The 16,986-nt window shown below is 37.6% G+C and overlaps 1 protein-coding gene across 1 annotated transcript; it reads left to right on the top strand.

Moving 5' to 3' along the window:
• The first annotated feature begins 4,447 nt into the window (after positions 1-4,447).
• On the top strand, positions 4,448-15,637 carry rpgrip1 (RPGR interacting protein 1). Its single transcript, XM_065950841.1, has 31 exons — positions 4,448-4,737; positions 5,090-5,213; positions 5,428-5,478; positions 5,586-5,703; positions 5,854-6,059; positions 6,152-6,254; positions 6,738-6,890; positions 7,015-7,120; positions 7,197-7,220; positions 7,300-7,446; positions 7,527-7,600; positions 7,715-7,935; positions 8,147-8,253; positions 8,382-8,432; positions 8,524-8,703; positions 8,799-8,916; positions 9,036-9,187; positions 9,287-9,629; positions 9,823-9,965; positions 10,354-10,586; positions 10,685-10,800; positions 12,104-12,261; positions 12,337-12,393; positions 12,481-12,641; positions 12,828-12,891; positions 13,072-13,123; positions 13,309-13,400; positions 13,603-13,792; positions 13,871-13,955; positions 14,060-14,187; positions 14,287-15,637. The coding sequence occupies exons 2-31, from the start codon at positions 5,123-5,125 to the stop codon at positions 14,511-14,513; spliced, it is 3,951 nt and encodes a 1,316-aa protein (XP_065806913.1). The 5' UTR covers positions 4,448-4,737; positions 5,090-5,122; the 3' UTR covers positions 14,514-15,637.
• The last annotated feature ends 1,349 nt before the right edge of the window (positions 15,638-16,986 follow it).

The following is a 16,986-nucleotide window of genomic DNA, read 5'->3' as shown; positions in this document are numbered from 1 at the left end:
AAATAAATAAATGTGGAAATAAATAAATGTAGAAATACATTTAAGACATTTAATTATTTATGTCCCATTTATTTTATTTATTCATTCCAGTATTTATTTATACTTTTGTCAGGTCTCGTCCTCCATACTACACCCTATCCCTACCCCCTATCCCTACCCCCTACCCACTACCCCTCCGTTTGCGAGTCCCCGCGGAGGGTCCGCCATATCAAGTCCGTCCCAAACCAACTGGCGGGGAGTGGTAGTAGGTTGTAAAACCCTCCACCAGCGAGTCTGCACCGATGCCGACTTTCGGATCACGTGCAACGCCTATTGTGTCCGGTCGTAATGGATGAATCAACCATAGACTGTAAATATTACTGGACGAACCCTGACCCGTCTGTTACATAGGCAGAAAATGAGTCCAATCGACGGCCGCATCCATATTGGATTTGCAGTCTCAACCTAACTTCGGATCAACCTACCAACAGCAGTAAGGCGGGACCGGCGGGACTTAACTCCGCCCATTCAGCTCGACGTTAGCGGTCGACTTGACAGCCTAGCATCCCCTATTCCTGCTCGTCCTGAGAAAACTCTATAAACAGTAAGTTAACATTTAACTTTTCTACAACACAGTTAAAACTAATTATATTCAACACAAATATTTAATTAAAGTCTTAAAACTACACTTTTTTAAATATACAACAATGGTTATTAGTTATTTGTCAGAGCAGTTAGACTTTGTCAGTGTTAGCAGAGAAATACATTAACAAAGTTTTATCCATAAACTGTAAATAAATATGAGACATCCAGAAGAAATCAATATCATAATGCAGTTCATGTTCTGACAAAAAGAGGAATGTCTGTGTCTTACATTTACTGATGTCAACAGCGATGAGGTGAACATGACAATTGAAAAATAATTATTTAGTATTTATTATAAGATATTTGTTTTCTATTGAACCCCGTGAAGTCATGGAGTCTGTGGACAGTGTCAGCTTCACACCAAAAACTAAGTATTAGAAAAAATAGTGTTTAAGACTGGCATCTATTATTATGAGTTGCAGCTACCTTGTTCAATATTATTCCTGCAGATGTGGCTCATAACAAAAAAAACACCCTGAGCTGTTACATGTAGTTAACTGTACATTTTGTCTTGTCTGAGGCATTAATTGAACACCTTTGTATTTCTCCTATAGACACAGTGTGGATTATTGGTGACTTGTCCGTCGAGGTGCCCAGAGAGCTGCAGAGACAGAGGAAGAAACCTGAGCCTCAACAACATCTGCATTTGTTGGTTCTTCTGGGGTTCTTCAGTTGTTTCTCTTCAACAGCTCACTGTGAGGGAGGTCTCCCCCGGATGGCCTGAGTGATGTCACCCACAGGCTGAGAGCTGGAGCTGAGACGGGTTTTAAGCCTTATTGTGAATAACTCTTATCCTTTATCAGATCAAAACTGATGAGTCATCAAAACATTCACCCCCCCGTACAGTGTGTCCATCGAGACATGAGCTAATCACACCTATTTGTTTGTTTTGTACCAAGCTGTAAACACATAATATCTGCTGTAAAAACAGACTTTTTTTAATGTTGTTTTTCAGATTAAATAAATATTTCTATATAAATAGACTCCTTTATGTCTACTTATGTGTATACATTTCAGATTTGAAATGACAAGACTAAAATGTGCATTAATGCTAAACTCAATAGCTTAGGGAAGGAAGTCTACTTTTACACAGCTTTTTATTATTTTGATAAATACTAATGTAGTTCATTTCTTAAAATGGGATGGAACAGAGTCATTGCAAAAATATGCCCTTAAACACAGCCCCATTCTTAAATCAAAGATACATGGAGAGTAAATAAGATCAATAACTTGTGAATAAAAACAGTTAAAAATGATTTAGAAATGTAGTCTTCCCAGATCAATATCACATGATATCAACTTCTCCCATCTAAACTGGACAAAGGGTTTTAAAATGGGAAGAAAATAGTTTGATTGCAAGTTGTTTGGAGGAGATCTATTTTTATTTGAACAGCTGAAGCATGAATACAGTCTTCCAAGGTGCAAACCCTCCTCCTCCTCCTGAAGCCTGTGGAGCTCATTGATGTACTGCTGTCCTATCTGCTGGCCATCTTCTCTCTCCAGAACTTCGACTGTTGAAATGTCATTCAGAAGAAGCTTGAGCATGTGACATGGATCCAGGAGAACATGGACTTTTAGTGAGGGGTCTTCAGGATGGAAAAGAAAGAGAGAAAATATCAGTTATTCATTAAATCATTGTTTTTGTTCTCATCTATTTTTCTGTATTCATCTGTGTGTAAGAGCACATTTATAAATTCAACAGTTTACTACCCAGACAACAAAGGTACAGTATTCAGGTAATCAACATCTATTCAAAGTTAATAAGATAAACATTATTGTAATCATGCTATTTTCAGCTCTCTCACTCACTCACACAATGATATTCCACATCAAATTGCCTCAGATTTTGGGTGAGGAAAAATTAAGCAATTTATTGTGGATAGTACTTCATCTTAACATGAAACAAATATAACCTGAATTATTTAAATCATTAACAGGTCCCAACTCTCTGTGCTTTAGTACAGAACATACAGTAACTCATTTATTATTAACATGAGCTCAGTACATGGCTGTACTCTTCAAACTATTTCTTATACTTTATATCTATGTGCTTTATATCTTATTTTCATTCCATATGTTATTTATATTTCTACTGCTATATTCTGTGTATGAGTTCAGTGAAAATTAATATGGTTATTAATATAGTTTTTTTTTGTTAACAGTTTGCTCAAACCTTAAGACACTACATCAACCATGTAACTTTAATGTCATCCTCTATAACCTACACAGCAGATTAGGTTCAGTTCAGTTTATGTTACTGACGGATAATTACTACAAAGTTTGTTTTTAATGTCCACATTTACGTGGAGTATAACATTCATCATAACATCAAATAACCATACTTACAGTCTGTGGTTAACCACCGAGGTGAACTTTTAGCTTCTAACATCACACAATCTCATTATTTTCAACAACATCTTAACAAACATTTCTAAACCATTGACCGTAAAAAAATGTAAATAATGAGCTATACAGTTAGCCGACTGGTTTACAAGCTAACGCTAAACAAGCTAGGTCCGTAAATATAAACACATGAGTAAGCAGTAAATATAACACTACTATATCACTTACCGAAAAAAACTGAAGCATCAACTTGTTGGATGGTCTGTTAACCGCACAGCAAGCCATGTATGTTGTCAGATATGTGTTAAACAAACTCTCCAAACGAAGTAAGAAAGAGGAGAAATCTGACGGATCAAGCTGTTAGCCTCCTGACCTGACAGACAGATGCAGCACGCAGAGCTGTCAATCAAATCTGCCACAACCCTAATATGGGCATAGCCGTTTTCCTTAATAGAATAAAATCAATTACAATAAAAATTGTAAAGTGTTTTATATTTACAGGGACTGTTGCGAAAACAAAATCATATTAAATCATGTTGCAGACAACTTTTCGCTGTTAATATTTATTTCTTATTTTTCTACTTTTGATGTCTTTGTGAAATCTCAATTCAACAACAAAAAATACACTTTTTGCTGCTCTGATGTTCAACGATATTATCCTTGTCTTTGCATTAATTTAGGACACCCTGTTCTATGAAATTACAATAAATTAACTTAAATTATAAATTACAATAAACAATGTAGGCTCAATATAATAGTTTTGTTATAAGTCTACACTAATATAACTAAAGAAGAAGAATAATCTAGGCTACATAAATATTTTTACAGAATGCATTAGCTACAAAAAAAAAGCCGTTCCCGCAAAATACCGCTGAGTAACCATGGTAACACACAGTTCCTGTTTCCGTGTGAGAGAGGAAAGTTTGTCCCAAATCTTGCCGCTGTATTTCTACCCTACATATTTATAAAGGGGACTTCATTCAGCTGTGACTTCTGACAGAGTGCACTCCGTCACGGAGGGGGAGGGTGTAGGGGTTGGTTAGAAAAAGGGCCTGGGTTGGAGACATAGGTTGGAGACGGAGGAAGTGGTCGAGAGGGAGGGGCTTAATTGAATGAAGAAATTGAATAAATGTGTGTGAGAGAATATAACCATTCTTTCTGATTGAAATTACGCTGAGCTCCATTTTATATTTGAGGATAAATTGTTCAGAAACTGCTCTTATTTAGGTACTGATCATAAATATTTGTTTTAATCCAGCCGATCCCTTATTCTGCTCTACCTCCAACAGCAAGGTGGTGTTAAAAAGTAAGACCTTGATCACAGATCAGAAGACCTTCCTATGATAACTATCCTCAGTCATTCATTCATATTTAACACAACATAGACTTGAGAGCAGGTCTTGGACAGTCCACGTTGGTTAATCAGATTAGCGCAGAGATGGGATTAGTCATCGGCAGATGGTGCATGTGCACCCAGGACTTGTCGGGTCTGGGAGGATATATTAAGGATATATTAGACCTCTACATACAGCACAATGGGTATGCCATTAAGATAAATGAACGCAGACACATAGTAGACACATTGAAAACACTTATTTTAACGCTTCTAGAATCATTCAAATTGAGATCCATATAGAGAAACTTTAAAGAGATGGAAAAGAGCAAGGGGTGAAAATGATTCAAACTGATATCTTCCAAGTGATGATTGGAGGTTTGGAGCCTACAGGCAAGAAAGTACGACGTGTGAAACCTGTTTGGATTACGTAAACGGTAAGTCAAGAAATGTGTTAATGTAGTTTAAAATGCCAATATCTTTATGTGTGACGGTGGAAATGTCTAAATGTTAACCACGTTAAACGGAAGCGTTCCCAATTAGGCTACTAGCCAAAACATTTATCCTATGATCTTTCCTTTATCAATAATGTTTTGGGAATGACAGTTTTACCAGGTAGGAAGTTTAATTCTCCTGAATGTAACATGTTGGAGTGTATGGTCTCTATAGAGTCAAACATGGTTTCTTATGTTGCTTCAAATCAAATAACCTAACATTTATTCATTTTTTATATCAACAATGATGAAGCCTAATGAACCAGCAGTTGATAACGATATTACACGTTTTCAGGTTTTCTGATTGACTAAGTCTCTATGCAGAGGTATGATGTCCCATGTGGTGGATGAGACAGCAGGAGATCTCCCAGTCAGGGATGTTGGACTGATGAGGAGGGTACTTATACCAACTGTCCAAGGTTCGTGTATGACCAGGAAGAATTCAACATCCTTGTCATCTTGTGATGTGGTGATTGTAGACAAATCTGTGCTTGAAGTACATCAATTTAGAATGTTTATGTTAAATATCAAAATGTAATAAGACATCACGTCATATTACTAAAGAAGCAGAACATGTCTTTTGTTTATACATTTCCAGTGATTTGTATGCCATTTTCTTGTTGTGTTCTCCAGATACTCATGATTTGAAGCTATGGAAAAAGCATCATGTCATCAAGTCAAAAGGTAAAAGCATGGCACATGTCTATTGAAATATTTCAGTCTTTCACTCAAATGCACACAAAGGCACCAACTTGTTGATTTATGAATAATTCTCACTCTCTCATTGGCAGATCCACAGCGTTTGTTTCGATTTCCCAGAGAGCACCTGGAAGACCTGTGTCTAAGGCTGCAAGAGGAAAACAGTGTTCTAAGACAACACACATGTACACAGGAGCAAAGGCTACGCAGGTAATATATTAACACAGAAACTTTGACATTTATCCTTAAGACTGCACTTTACCGAAGGCATTTGGGGTGAACTGGGCAAATCAATTTTGCGTCAACAAGGGAAGTTCCCTTTAGCTGATTTAACTCACATTTAACCTCCATATGCTACAGAATGTCAGCAAGACTGATGCGTCTTCAGCAGGCACGTCCTGGGTCCAGTGGTGTGAAGGAGAGGGACAAGGAGGACACCATACAGGAGCTGGAAGCCCATGTGGCTATGCTGGAGAGCCAGAAAGGAGTCTTACAGAACAAACTGAGCATGGCCAGGCAGCACATCATGGACCTCCGGGGACGGACACCATATAAGTTCAGTAAAGGTATGTGTGCTTTGTCAAAAACATGGATATATTGTTGCTTTCTTTTCTGTCCTTGACCTTCTGCCCTTACAATTGATTTGTCTTTATGTCAGGTAAAAATAGAGAAATGGATGGGGAAGTCAGGAGAGCACCCCAGACTGCTCCACCTCGCTATGGCCCGATGTTAGAAGACACCAGAGTGGAAATGGAGAGATTGTAAGTATGTGAATGCATCATTTAGAGCTGAACAGAAAAAAAAAGAACAAAGACAATTTTAGAATGATTTCCTTTTTTTTTAATGGCATTGATTTCTTGTGTTTAAACAGACACTATCTGTTCCAAATGTGTGAAGGAGTCCCCTCCTACACAGCTCTTTGGAGTGCAGTTTGTTTTTTGACATATTAGCAGTATCTTATTTTCTTCTAACAATCTTTTTCCATGACAATTGTAATAAAATGTTTAACTTAAATGTAATATGCCTAACCCACTCATGTCATCTTAATTTATCATACTTAGAAATGGTGTGATTCAAGTCAGAGTTTTTCAGTCCTGTATTTGTTTTATTAGTCATTTTTGTTCTTAATATTTGATTTCTCTGTCTCCTGATCAACTTTTACAACATAAGTCCTCTTCCCCTGCTGTCCACCCTCACTCACACACCTCCCTCACTCTGACCTCTCTTACATCTCTCCCTCCAAGCAGGTCCAGTGTGGCTGAGCAAGTCAGGGTTGCAGAGCTGGAGCTGACCGCCCAGGCGCTTCGAGATACGCTGAGAGAGAAAGAAAAAGAGATTGAGGAAACTGTGAAAGATACAAGGAAGCAACAGATAGAAAGACACAGGTCTTACAAAAGGTTCCATATATATATATTTTTTTTTAACCCTGTGAAGGGAAATTTGTTTTGTTTTTTTAATTTTTCTTTCTTCATATCATTATCATATCTCATCAATCATACAAAAATATATTTTCCCCGCCAGAATTACTATTAGAGAGGACGTTGATCTGATCCGTCTACAAAAGAAGCTTTCTGACAAGAGTACAGCCCTGAGGGTCACAGAAGAGAAGTTAAACGAACTGCAAGAGGTGAGCATTATTGTCTCATTAGTCTCTTGTTTAGGTCATGTAAACAGATAATAAAATAATTATCATTTTGTTCTAGGCATATGAAAATCAGCTTGAGGAGGTAAGGGCCCTCTATATCTACTTTATTTTTATATATATATATATATATATATATATATATATGTATGTGTGTACCATAGAGTCAGAGGTCATTGAGGGCCAGTCAGGAAGCTCTGTTGGAGAAAGTGGAGGAACTCGCTGAGCAGCTGAAGCAGGCGAGACAGAGAGCACTGGAATTGGAGGGAGAACTTACCACCTCCACCTTGTCTTTACAAACTATGGACAAGGTAAGACAACCCCAAGAAAGACAAATAAACATTTGAAAAGATAGCTTTTAACCCGTTTGAATATTTCTTTTTAATTTCAGCTTAAAGAGAGGTTATCAGACCTGGAGGGAGAGAAGGATCTAATAAAAGAAAACTATGACACTCTACTGAAGAGGTTAAGTCCTGCAAAACAATCTTTAGTCAATTCAAGTAGCTTTGCAAAGCAGAATACGACTTTAAATAAGATTCCTTTCCTTATGTATGTTTATATTTACCTTTCACTTCCTAGAACTTTAGCTGATCAAAGAAACCAGGGTGACCAGTTGGAAAAATGTAGTGAAGATGACCAGAAGAGGGTGACAGAGGGAGAACAATTAAGCAGCATTAACATTCAGAGACTTGAGGAGATTCTGCAAGCTGAGAGGGAAGAAAGAGTCAAGCTGAGGCTGGAAAAGGACAATCTGAGACGGGAGAAGGAGAGACTAGAAGAGCAGAGGGAGCTAGAAAAAGGTAGGAGTCTCATGTTTTCATTGCTTTTGTCAATTAAAGGAAAATAGGATTCACTGTTACAGTTAGAGATTGTTTATATTATGTAGCTTCTGTGGCACACCTGAAGCTTTCATTTATCCACAAAGCAAACAAATTCTCCAGTAGCTAAGATATTGGAACAGAAACAGTATTGCTGATCTCATTTCTGTGTGTTCTGTTTTTCTTCGTTTAGAGTTTTCTGTGATGGTGAAAGAGAAAAGTGAACATCTAGAACAAGAGGTTCTCCACTACAAAGAGCAGATTTATGCTCTGCAAAATAGACTAGACTCTGTCACCAAGGTCAAGGATGCACTCACTCACTCACTCACTCACTCACTCACTCACACACGCACACACACATATGGTGGTGTATTATCAAGATGTCCTCCACACCTTTAACAGTTGTATTGTCCTCTCCTCTCTTTCAGGAGTTTGACATGAGTGTGGAGGAGCTTAGCAGTATTCTTTTGCAGATCAAGGTTTTTTCATAATTGTATTCAATGTATTTTTCTTTTTTAAGCCCTCTTTAAGCTGCTTCAAATATGAAATAACTTTATCCTTCAACAAAAGGCATTTAGGATGCAGCAGGAGAGCAGAGCGGAGCTTGGTTTTCTCTTGACTGGTCACAAGGTAGAAGATTCCCTCCATGATGTGGCAATTACTCAGGCCTCCCATGCTGAGACTGTCCTGGAATTACAAAAAACTAGAAACCTTCTGCTGATGGAGCACCGTATCAGCGAAGATCTACAGGTATACTCAGAGATGCTCTATCTTAGCTTTTCTTCACATTTTTCTTTTTCCAATTTTGAGTAAACTTAATCCTGAATCAAGCTTTTGTTTCCAAGGAGGAGTTGACCTCAGTTAACCAGAAAATGGAGACAGTGCGGGAAGAGAGCAGGAGGAGGATGGCAGAAAAAGACAAACTTTTAGGAAAACAATTGCTTCAGATCAGCAGTTTACAAAGTATAAATGAAAACAATCATTTAATAATTTGCGATGTAATAAACATATGTGTAGTTATTATTTGGAACAATACCCCCTATAACTCTTATTTTTTCTTATTTGATATTTACACTCCAAAGCTCAGATGAGAGACTTTGCTTACAGCCCCAAACAGACCATGCCAACACAGTACTCCTGGCCAACTGGAGACCCAGAGGTGCTGCAGTCACGTGAAGACATTTCTTTTTCTCAGTTAAGGGCCGGAGAGTCACTGTTGGAGATCCATCTGAAGGTCTAAAAACATGTAGAAGTTGTACATGACTTTTTTTTATTTTAAATTATTAGAAACTTTTTTCCAATCCATCTTAACTGTTGTGTATTTTATATCCAGGCAGCAACTTTCACCCCATCTGGGCTTCGTACGATGGGAAGAATCCATCAAGGAGAGATGAACGGAGGAGGAGACATTGTGACCTTTTGCACCTACAGCCTCTTAGACTATGAGATGCACTCCACTCCTCTGGTTTCAGGCTGCCAACCAAGCTACAGCTTCACGTCCCGCTATGCTCTGACGGACCGAGATGTGGGCAGGCTGGAAGATTCAAGGGTCAGAGTAGAGCTTCACCAGGCGTTAGGGGGGGTCAGTTTTCTGACACATGGAAGTGGGCAGTTGTCTCTAATGGGCACCAAGGAAAGGAGAGGAGAGCGTATGTGTAGATCTGTCAACATTACAGGTGAGTGATGTTGTATAGAAAAACATGTATACCCCATCTTACCTTCTTATGTTACTGCTGTCTATTGTTTTAAAATGTAGTGATTTGAAGATATTCTTTGTTAAATACTATGATGGACTTGGTTAATGATGCAATGTGTGTTTATTTGTTAACTAAGAATCAAAGTAAATCTTAAATTCTGTTTGGGTTCAAGGTTCTGAGGGGGACATTGTTGGCGTTGTGGATTTCTGGGTATGCCTGTTCAATTCTGCTGAACCCCTCAACCCTTTGAGGGAGAGAGGAGCCGTGCAGAGACCTGTTCAGATCTCTCTTGGCTGGCAAGGTGCTGCTTACGAGGTACACAAACTGCTTCTTAAAATGACTTGTACTATGCATAAGGAATATGTCAACGTATAGAACAGTGGTTCTCAAGTGGTCCAGCCTCAGGACCCATCTCTAGTTTCTTAATGAGAAATCACGACCTAATGTTCAGATATTTTTCAACCGTTCAGATTTAATAAAGGACAAATTGTGCAGTTTGTACTACAGAACAAACGTGTAAAAAGCCCTTCATAGATGCTTTGACACAATAAAATGTCCAGGCACACATTCACAACCCACTGAATAGGCTCCGCGGCCCATTTCTGGGTCCCGATGAACCAGTTGAGAACCACTGAACATGTCAACTCTTCTAGTGTATCAGTGTCAGTAAAATACAACAACAGATGTTCAATGGTGTTTGCAGGAGTTATATGACTATGGTGGTGGGATCCCCAATGAGTTGGAGATTATGTTGGAACGTTGTGTTGGCCTTAGTGCTCGCTGGACAGGACTTCTTCCTGATTCCTACCTGACCTACAGGTTCTACGACTTGCCGCCTCATGTCTCGCAAACAATTAGGTGCACCTCTGAACCGGTGTTCAATGACATTGCTAGCTACCCACTAGCAGTTACAACTGATGTGTTGCACTACCTGAGGTATGATAGCCTAAGTAAGGATAATCTGAATCATCTCAATATTTGAATAAAGAAAGATAATAAATATTGTAAACATTTGACTTTAATTATACCTGTAGGTCCAGCAGTTTGTGGGTTTACGTGTTTGATGACACTGAAGACGAGATGCCACCGTCCTATCTTGCCAAGACCCCGATCCCATTGCGAATCCTTGCTTCAGGCCGAGACATCAGAGGTGAGACAAAGAGATGTTACTATAGTAAGCATTTATCTAGCTGTAGGTAGAACATATTACATGTTTTACATAAATGTTTAAAATAATTGGTCTTATACTACAACTGTTTTGGCATCTAACATCTTATCTTCTAAGATAGAACCGATTGCAGCTGCTCAATATCAAATCACTGTAGAAATAACTATTTCGACCTTAATTATTCCAGGTCAAGGTGTTCATTCAAAGAAAAATAAATGAAGCAAATCCATGTTTGATTTTTTTTTTTTAGTTGTGTATAAAATAAACAAAACATGTCAGAAAGGAAAAATTAACTGTACTGGACAGCGTATTGTAAAATAAAAAAAATGAACACTTGGATTTAGGACTAACTGTAACAAAGTAAATATGTGCTTTAGTAAAGTTTTAAAAACTGATTAACTTAAATCTTGTTTTAGTTTTATTCTTCATTAAGTTGAATCCCAATAAAACAACATCTTGCAAACTTGTAGCATTGTTGCAGTGTCATTGTCTTTATTAATATTATCTTTTTTTAAAAAGACAATACTGTTGTTGTCAAACTGATGTTTGATACTGCAAAACAAAAAACAGAGAAAGAATGTCTTCAGATGAACACTGACCTATAAGGAAATGTTGGAGCTACACCATTTAATTAGGAAATAATAGAAGGTAATATAAAGTCAGAAAGCAATAACACAAAAAAATGAGTAGTCTAAAAATGCTGAAGAAGTTCTTCATTCTATGCTAGATACGAGTCAGTCTTCATTTTGGATGTTTTACCAAAAGAAGTTGTTTTGGGTAAGATGTAAACTCTTCTTTCACATTGCTTCCTCTGGGAATTTAAATCAAGCGCTTGATATACAAAGGTTCACAAATCACTATTGTCAAATGATCTTGGATTAAACCTGAACTGTATAATCGAATATTCCCACTGATTACTAAAAGTAAAAACTCCTGTATAATCACTCAATAATTCAATCATGGTATTGATTACAACAAACTGGTTGTAAGTCTACATGAAAAATGGGATTTAAGTGTGGCTGTTCGGCACTGGTGGTGGTTGTGGTTGTCTCAAAATTAAGTGGTGGATTTATTACCCAAAAATTGACAAAAGAGAAAAAACAACAGTCCCGGGTCGACTAATTAAAAACAACTAGACTTCAAAAACTGAAAGAAAACACAGCCTCACAGGAAGCTGCCACAAACCACTTTAGTCTTCTCTACCTGAACTACAAGTGAGAAAAAAGTCTTACATATATATATATATATATATATATAAGTACTTTTTGTCTGTCTGGCCTCTCAGGTGACTTTGTCCTGAGAGATCCAGCTGGAGGACCACGGGGCATGGTCAGAATCATGATAAGATGGAAGTACCCCATACAACCATCTTTGGACGCTGTGCTGGGTAGACAAGAAAGAGAGGACACGTCACAGAGGCCCATAGCCAAGCCTAGAGTGAAGGTGACATTTTGGTGTATATTTGTGTTGGAAGGTGTTCCTGTTTCCTTTCTTAATAACTGTTCTTTTTTCCCACAGCCTCATTTCCTCGGGCCAATTAAAACAAAAGCAGCGCAGGAAGAGACTCAAGCTTTGGTGAGGTTTTTAAGAAGGAGCGAAAACAAAAGCAGTGTATTTCCAAGTTATTTCACTAATTTTACGAGTTTATTTGTCTGCTCAAAGCCACAGCCTCAACCACCACTGGTCCAACAGAAAAGCTCAGAGTATAGAAGACGAGAGTCTGTGATTCCAACAGCAAGTGGCCAGTCCAGGTACAAGAAAAGATCCACCAAGACATCACCAAATATTTACCAGGGAATACCCAATCTGAAACCAGGAAGGAAGTAAGCAAATGTGTAGATGGACAAATAAGGGAACGGTCTAACCAACCATCACATATGTAGAGACAGTTTTCAGTTGTAGGAAATTACTCGTTTTTTTCCTTTTTACATATTTACCTAAAACTAAAATTGATACTGAAACAAATGTAGATTATTTGTATATTGATAAACTATTAAATCTCATTTAAGGTCTTCAGAGGGAACTTCTTCCTCAATGTCAAGGAGAAGCTCTACAAACGATGCCAGGGCTCAGGTAGGATCTCGTTCTCTCTCTCTCTCTTTTCACAGGCCATTAAACTATATCTGTAAAAGTCAATATTCACAGCAAATAAATACAAGTTAAAAAAGGTTTTTGTAATGACAAACAAGAGTTTCAAAATAAATAGTAAACACAAAATAAGATATGTCTGGTGAACTCATTTCTTCTCCTTAGGATCATTTGTCACTTGATGAAGAAGAGGAGGAAAAGGAGCAGAGGGAGAGCGGTAACTACTCATATCCAAACAATAGATCTTAACACCTACTATATGAATCTTAACCTTTTTCAAGTATTCAAAGAATAACAGTAAAATATAGCATTTGATCTTAACCCTTAAAAATAAATACATGTATTAATTAAAATAAGCTTTCAAACTAATCAGATCTCATTTTATTTGTTTTGACTTAACAGTAGCTGCAGAAGAAAGTGACATCCCAGAGTCTCCTGAGACAAGTTCCTCACAAAGTGACATCATCACTACAGCAAAGCCAAAAATGAAGAAGGTACAAAGTTAGTGTATAATAACAAAAGAGTAACATGTTATTTTACATTTAGTTTTACGATCACATTTTGCTATAATGCCTGTTAAACAACTATTCATATTTTAAATAATCTGACCAGATTATTACAGTATTATTCAAAAAGACCACATTGGTTTCATCTACCTCAAAGTAATGAGTTGAACAGAACTGTTTTGCTTTTAAGGGAGAAAGTCTGAGAGTTGAGATTCTGTCCCTGATGTTTGAGCCCTCCTCACTTGTGGTGCTGGACAAGTCGGTGCAGCGAGTTTATGTAGAATATCGGCTGCTTGGCATCCCAATGGAGACAACTGAGACACCGATGTCCCTCTGCAAACCATTAGACGGAAAGGAGATTCACTACAATTTTACAAGAGGTGAGAAAGTGCAAGCTTTGCTAGTATGACACTCTAAGCTCCTTTACAAACCTCAATCTCTCCTTTTGTCTCTCTCAGTGATTTATGTAGATGGTTCCGGGTCAGCTCCACTCAGACAATATCTCTACACCATGTTGGAGCGTACTGACCCCAACCAGGGCAGGTAGTGTTGCTGCTGTTTTCTGTCTACTTTTGCACATTAGTGTAGAATGCAGAAGCTACAACTAAGAGTGTGTGTCTGTGTGTCTGTGTGTGTCTGTGTGGCAGGTTAAAGTTTACAGTAGTCAATGAGCCGATGGACGATGACCAGGAGTGTGTGGATGTTGGACACGCTTTTCTGGATTTACCGGAACTGCTCCTGACAGGAAATGATGTCATCAACCAACAAATAGACAGTATGTAATGTTTGTGTGTCATGCTTTGTGCCGCAAAAGAAAGAAGTAGTAACAATATGTGTTTCTTAAAGTGAGTGTTCCCTTGTTTTTTTCTCTCAGTTGTGGGTGTAGATGAAGAAAAGGAGGTGATTGGAAATCTAAAAGTATCTCTGGAAGCAGCGAAAGCTCTAACTGGAATATACAAGGAGTTTAGTAAGATCAAAAAAGAAGATGGGACAAATGATGAAGAAAGTGAGGAGCAGAAAAGAGAAGAGGAACAAGAGGAAGAGAAGAAAAGGCACCAGATCCAAGTGATGGATTTTGATTATGATAGTGAATTCTACTGAAGGCTCTATCAGGATCTATCTTAGTACACGTACACATCACTTGATTCTCTATCAAACTGATAGAGAACTTAGCGGATATACATTCAAAATTGAAAAGCCTTTTTCTGCTAAAGAACGGGTTTTGAAGGAATGATTTCACATTAGCACTGTGTCCCATACATGAAACTCTCTAACCCAAAACTCAAATTCAAGAACTTGAAGTGATTCTAATTCCCCAGAGGACATGGGACAAACTGAAAATATGTTTGTTCAAAGAAAAAACTCACAAACATTTTTGCAACTGCGTTTAAAAAATAACATAAAATAAATGTTTGCATTGCAGTGTTGCATGATGATATGAGTTATCATCACAGAAAACAGCATGTGCTGATACATTCAAATATCCCAGGTGTAATGTTTAATGATTCATAAATGTAATAGACAAATATAGTCAAATTAGTTTTGTCACTAGAGTTCTTACAATCAGAAACTTTAACAAAAACATGCATAAGAATTTGTAAATGTGTGACATTAACGTTTTTATTCTATGACAACAGCCTTTCCAGATACTAACCCTAACCTCAATACACAAAGTTCACAAATGATACACTTTGGCAACAGTAAAACAGAGATAATATCTAAAGTGTGGAATTGTTTATCCATTAGGGTAAACAGATTTGATTGGTGCACACACACCACTCATCAGGGATGTCAGTCTGTGAAACTACAATATCAGGCCCTGAAAGGTTCTCTTTGCTAACTTGAAGATAGGGGTCACTCCAAATGTACTTGATGTAATCCCCTGATACTGTCCTTGGCAAACAGCTTTTATATTATTATAAGCTGGTAAGCAACCTCTGTTGGTAGACGAGAACTGTGATCCAGGCACACACAAATCTCAGTGAATGGGAACATAATGGCCTAAAGGGCCTCAATGCATTGGAAAAGAGGAAAAGGAATTATCTTTGAACAGGGGAAGAAATAAAAACAAGAAAAATACTTAAAACATACATTGAACAAAAAAAACTCAAGGTGCAAACAGAAACATTACAAGTGATTGTTGTAAACGTCACTCTTTCCATTAATCCACAACATGGCTACTGATTGAGGATTATATGGATGCCAGTGTTAACAGAAGTGGGAAGTTATTATCTTGTATTTCTATCTTCACTGAGTTCCTGGATTAAGACGTTTTGTTAGTATTCTTGTGGATAATTGCCTCTGTATGTCTTTCCCAGTTCAGCAATCTGTGTACAAGAACCTTGTTCTGCTGTTTAAAACAGGGAAAAATCTCACTTCAGGTAAACTGAAGAGCAAGGCAATTGATTTTTAGAGGCTTAGCATTTCCATTCTTAGAATAAGATCAAATGGAAAAAATCTATACATAAATCATTTTGATTCATTAAGTTAAATAAAAGGATTTTTAAAAAGTTTAAGGGAGCAATTTACATGACATATTAGGTGGGTCTTGAAAAACTATTTCAATCAGCAGAGACTGAAGTTAACAACTATTTATTTCGCAATTTAGGAAAATATAAATATGCAGTGTCTTTAGCGATTAGATTCCGTCATGATTACTTCATGAGGGGTAGCGAGCAGGATAGGATGGATCCCCCACCAAACACTAGTTAGTGGTGATTGTAAGGATATGCAGGCTGTGATGAGGAGTGGGTTTCAGGGGCTGTCTCTGAATTTAGATGAGCTGGATTGGAGGTGACTGGGGCGGAGGAGGGTCGCAGCGATCGCACTGAAATGACAGCGGAAGACAGAGAACACATTTTAAAATTTGACAGCGGCATGCCGATTGGTTGAGAGGGAGTAGCTAAATTGTGTGAGAGATTACAACCAGTCTTTCTGCTTGAATTTTACAATCTATGGCTGGAACTCATCTGAGCACCAGTAAAACATTTTGAATCTTTCCCACCTTGTGTCTTTCTCCTGATTTGTTCTTGTTCTCCTCACACTTGCATCACACTGCCTGATTGAAATGGAAGTCAAATAAACAATACAGTGGAAATATCAGTAAGTTTTCCTCTGATTTTGTTGTCTGATAAAAACGTTTACTCCAGGATTCTGATATCGTGATATAAGTACTTCTTAGACTACACGCACAAGTAGGCTACTATGAAGTTCCATTTGAGTAATCCACTGTCAGTGTCCCATAATGATAATGAATCCCATTTTTCTGACTTTGATGTCTGGAAAAAAAAAATCTTCCATAATAGTTTTACCAGACATCAAAGTCAGAAAAAATATACTTTTATTGTGCTGTATAAGGGCCTTTTCAAAAGTACACAGTAAAAGTACTTCATAGTACCTGTGCATGTAGTCCAAGAAGTATAGGCTAATTATATCAGAGTCATGGAGTACTTATGAAAGAATTAGTTTTTAAATGACATCCAGGCTTATTTCAATTTCAGATTAAAAATAAATGTCCTGTTACCACAGACTCATTTCAATCCAGACTGGTAGTTCACCTCACTGTTATTTACTA

Source organism: Labrus bergylta, chromosome 22 (assembly GCF_963930695.1).
Source record: "Labrus bergylta chromosome 22, fLabBer1.1, whole genome shotgun sequence".
Classification (NCBI taxonomy): Eukaryota; Metazoa; Chordata; class Actinopteri; order Labriformes; family Labridae; genus Labrus; species Labrus bergylta.
Note: the sequence above shows the minus strand (reverse complement) of the source record. Positions and strands in the feature narration are given on the sequence as shown.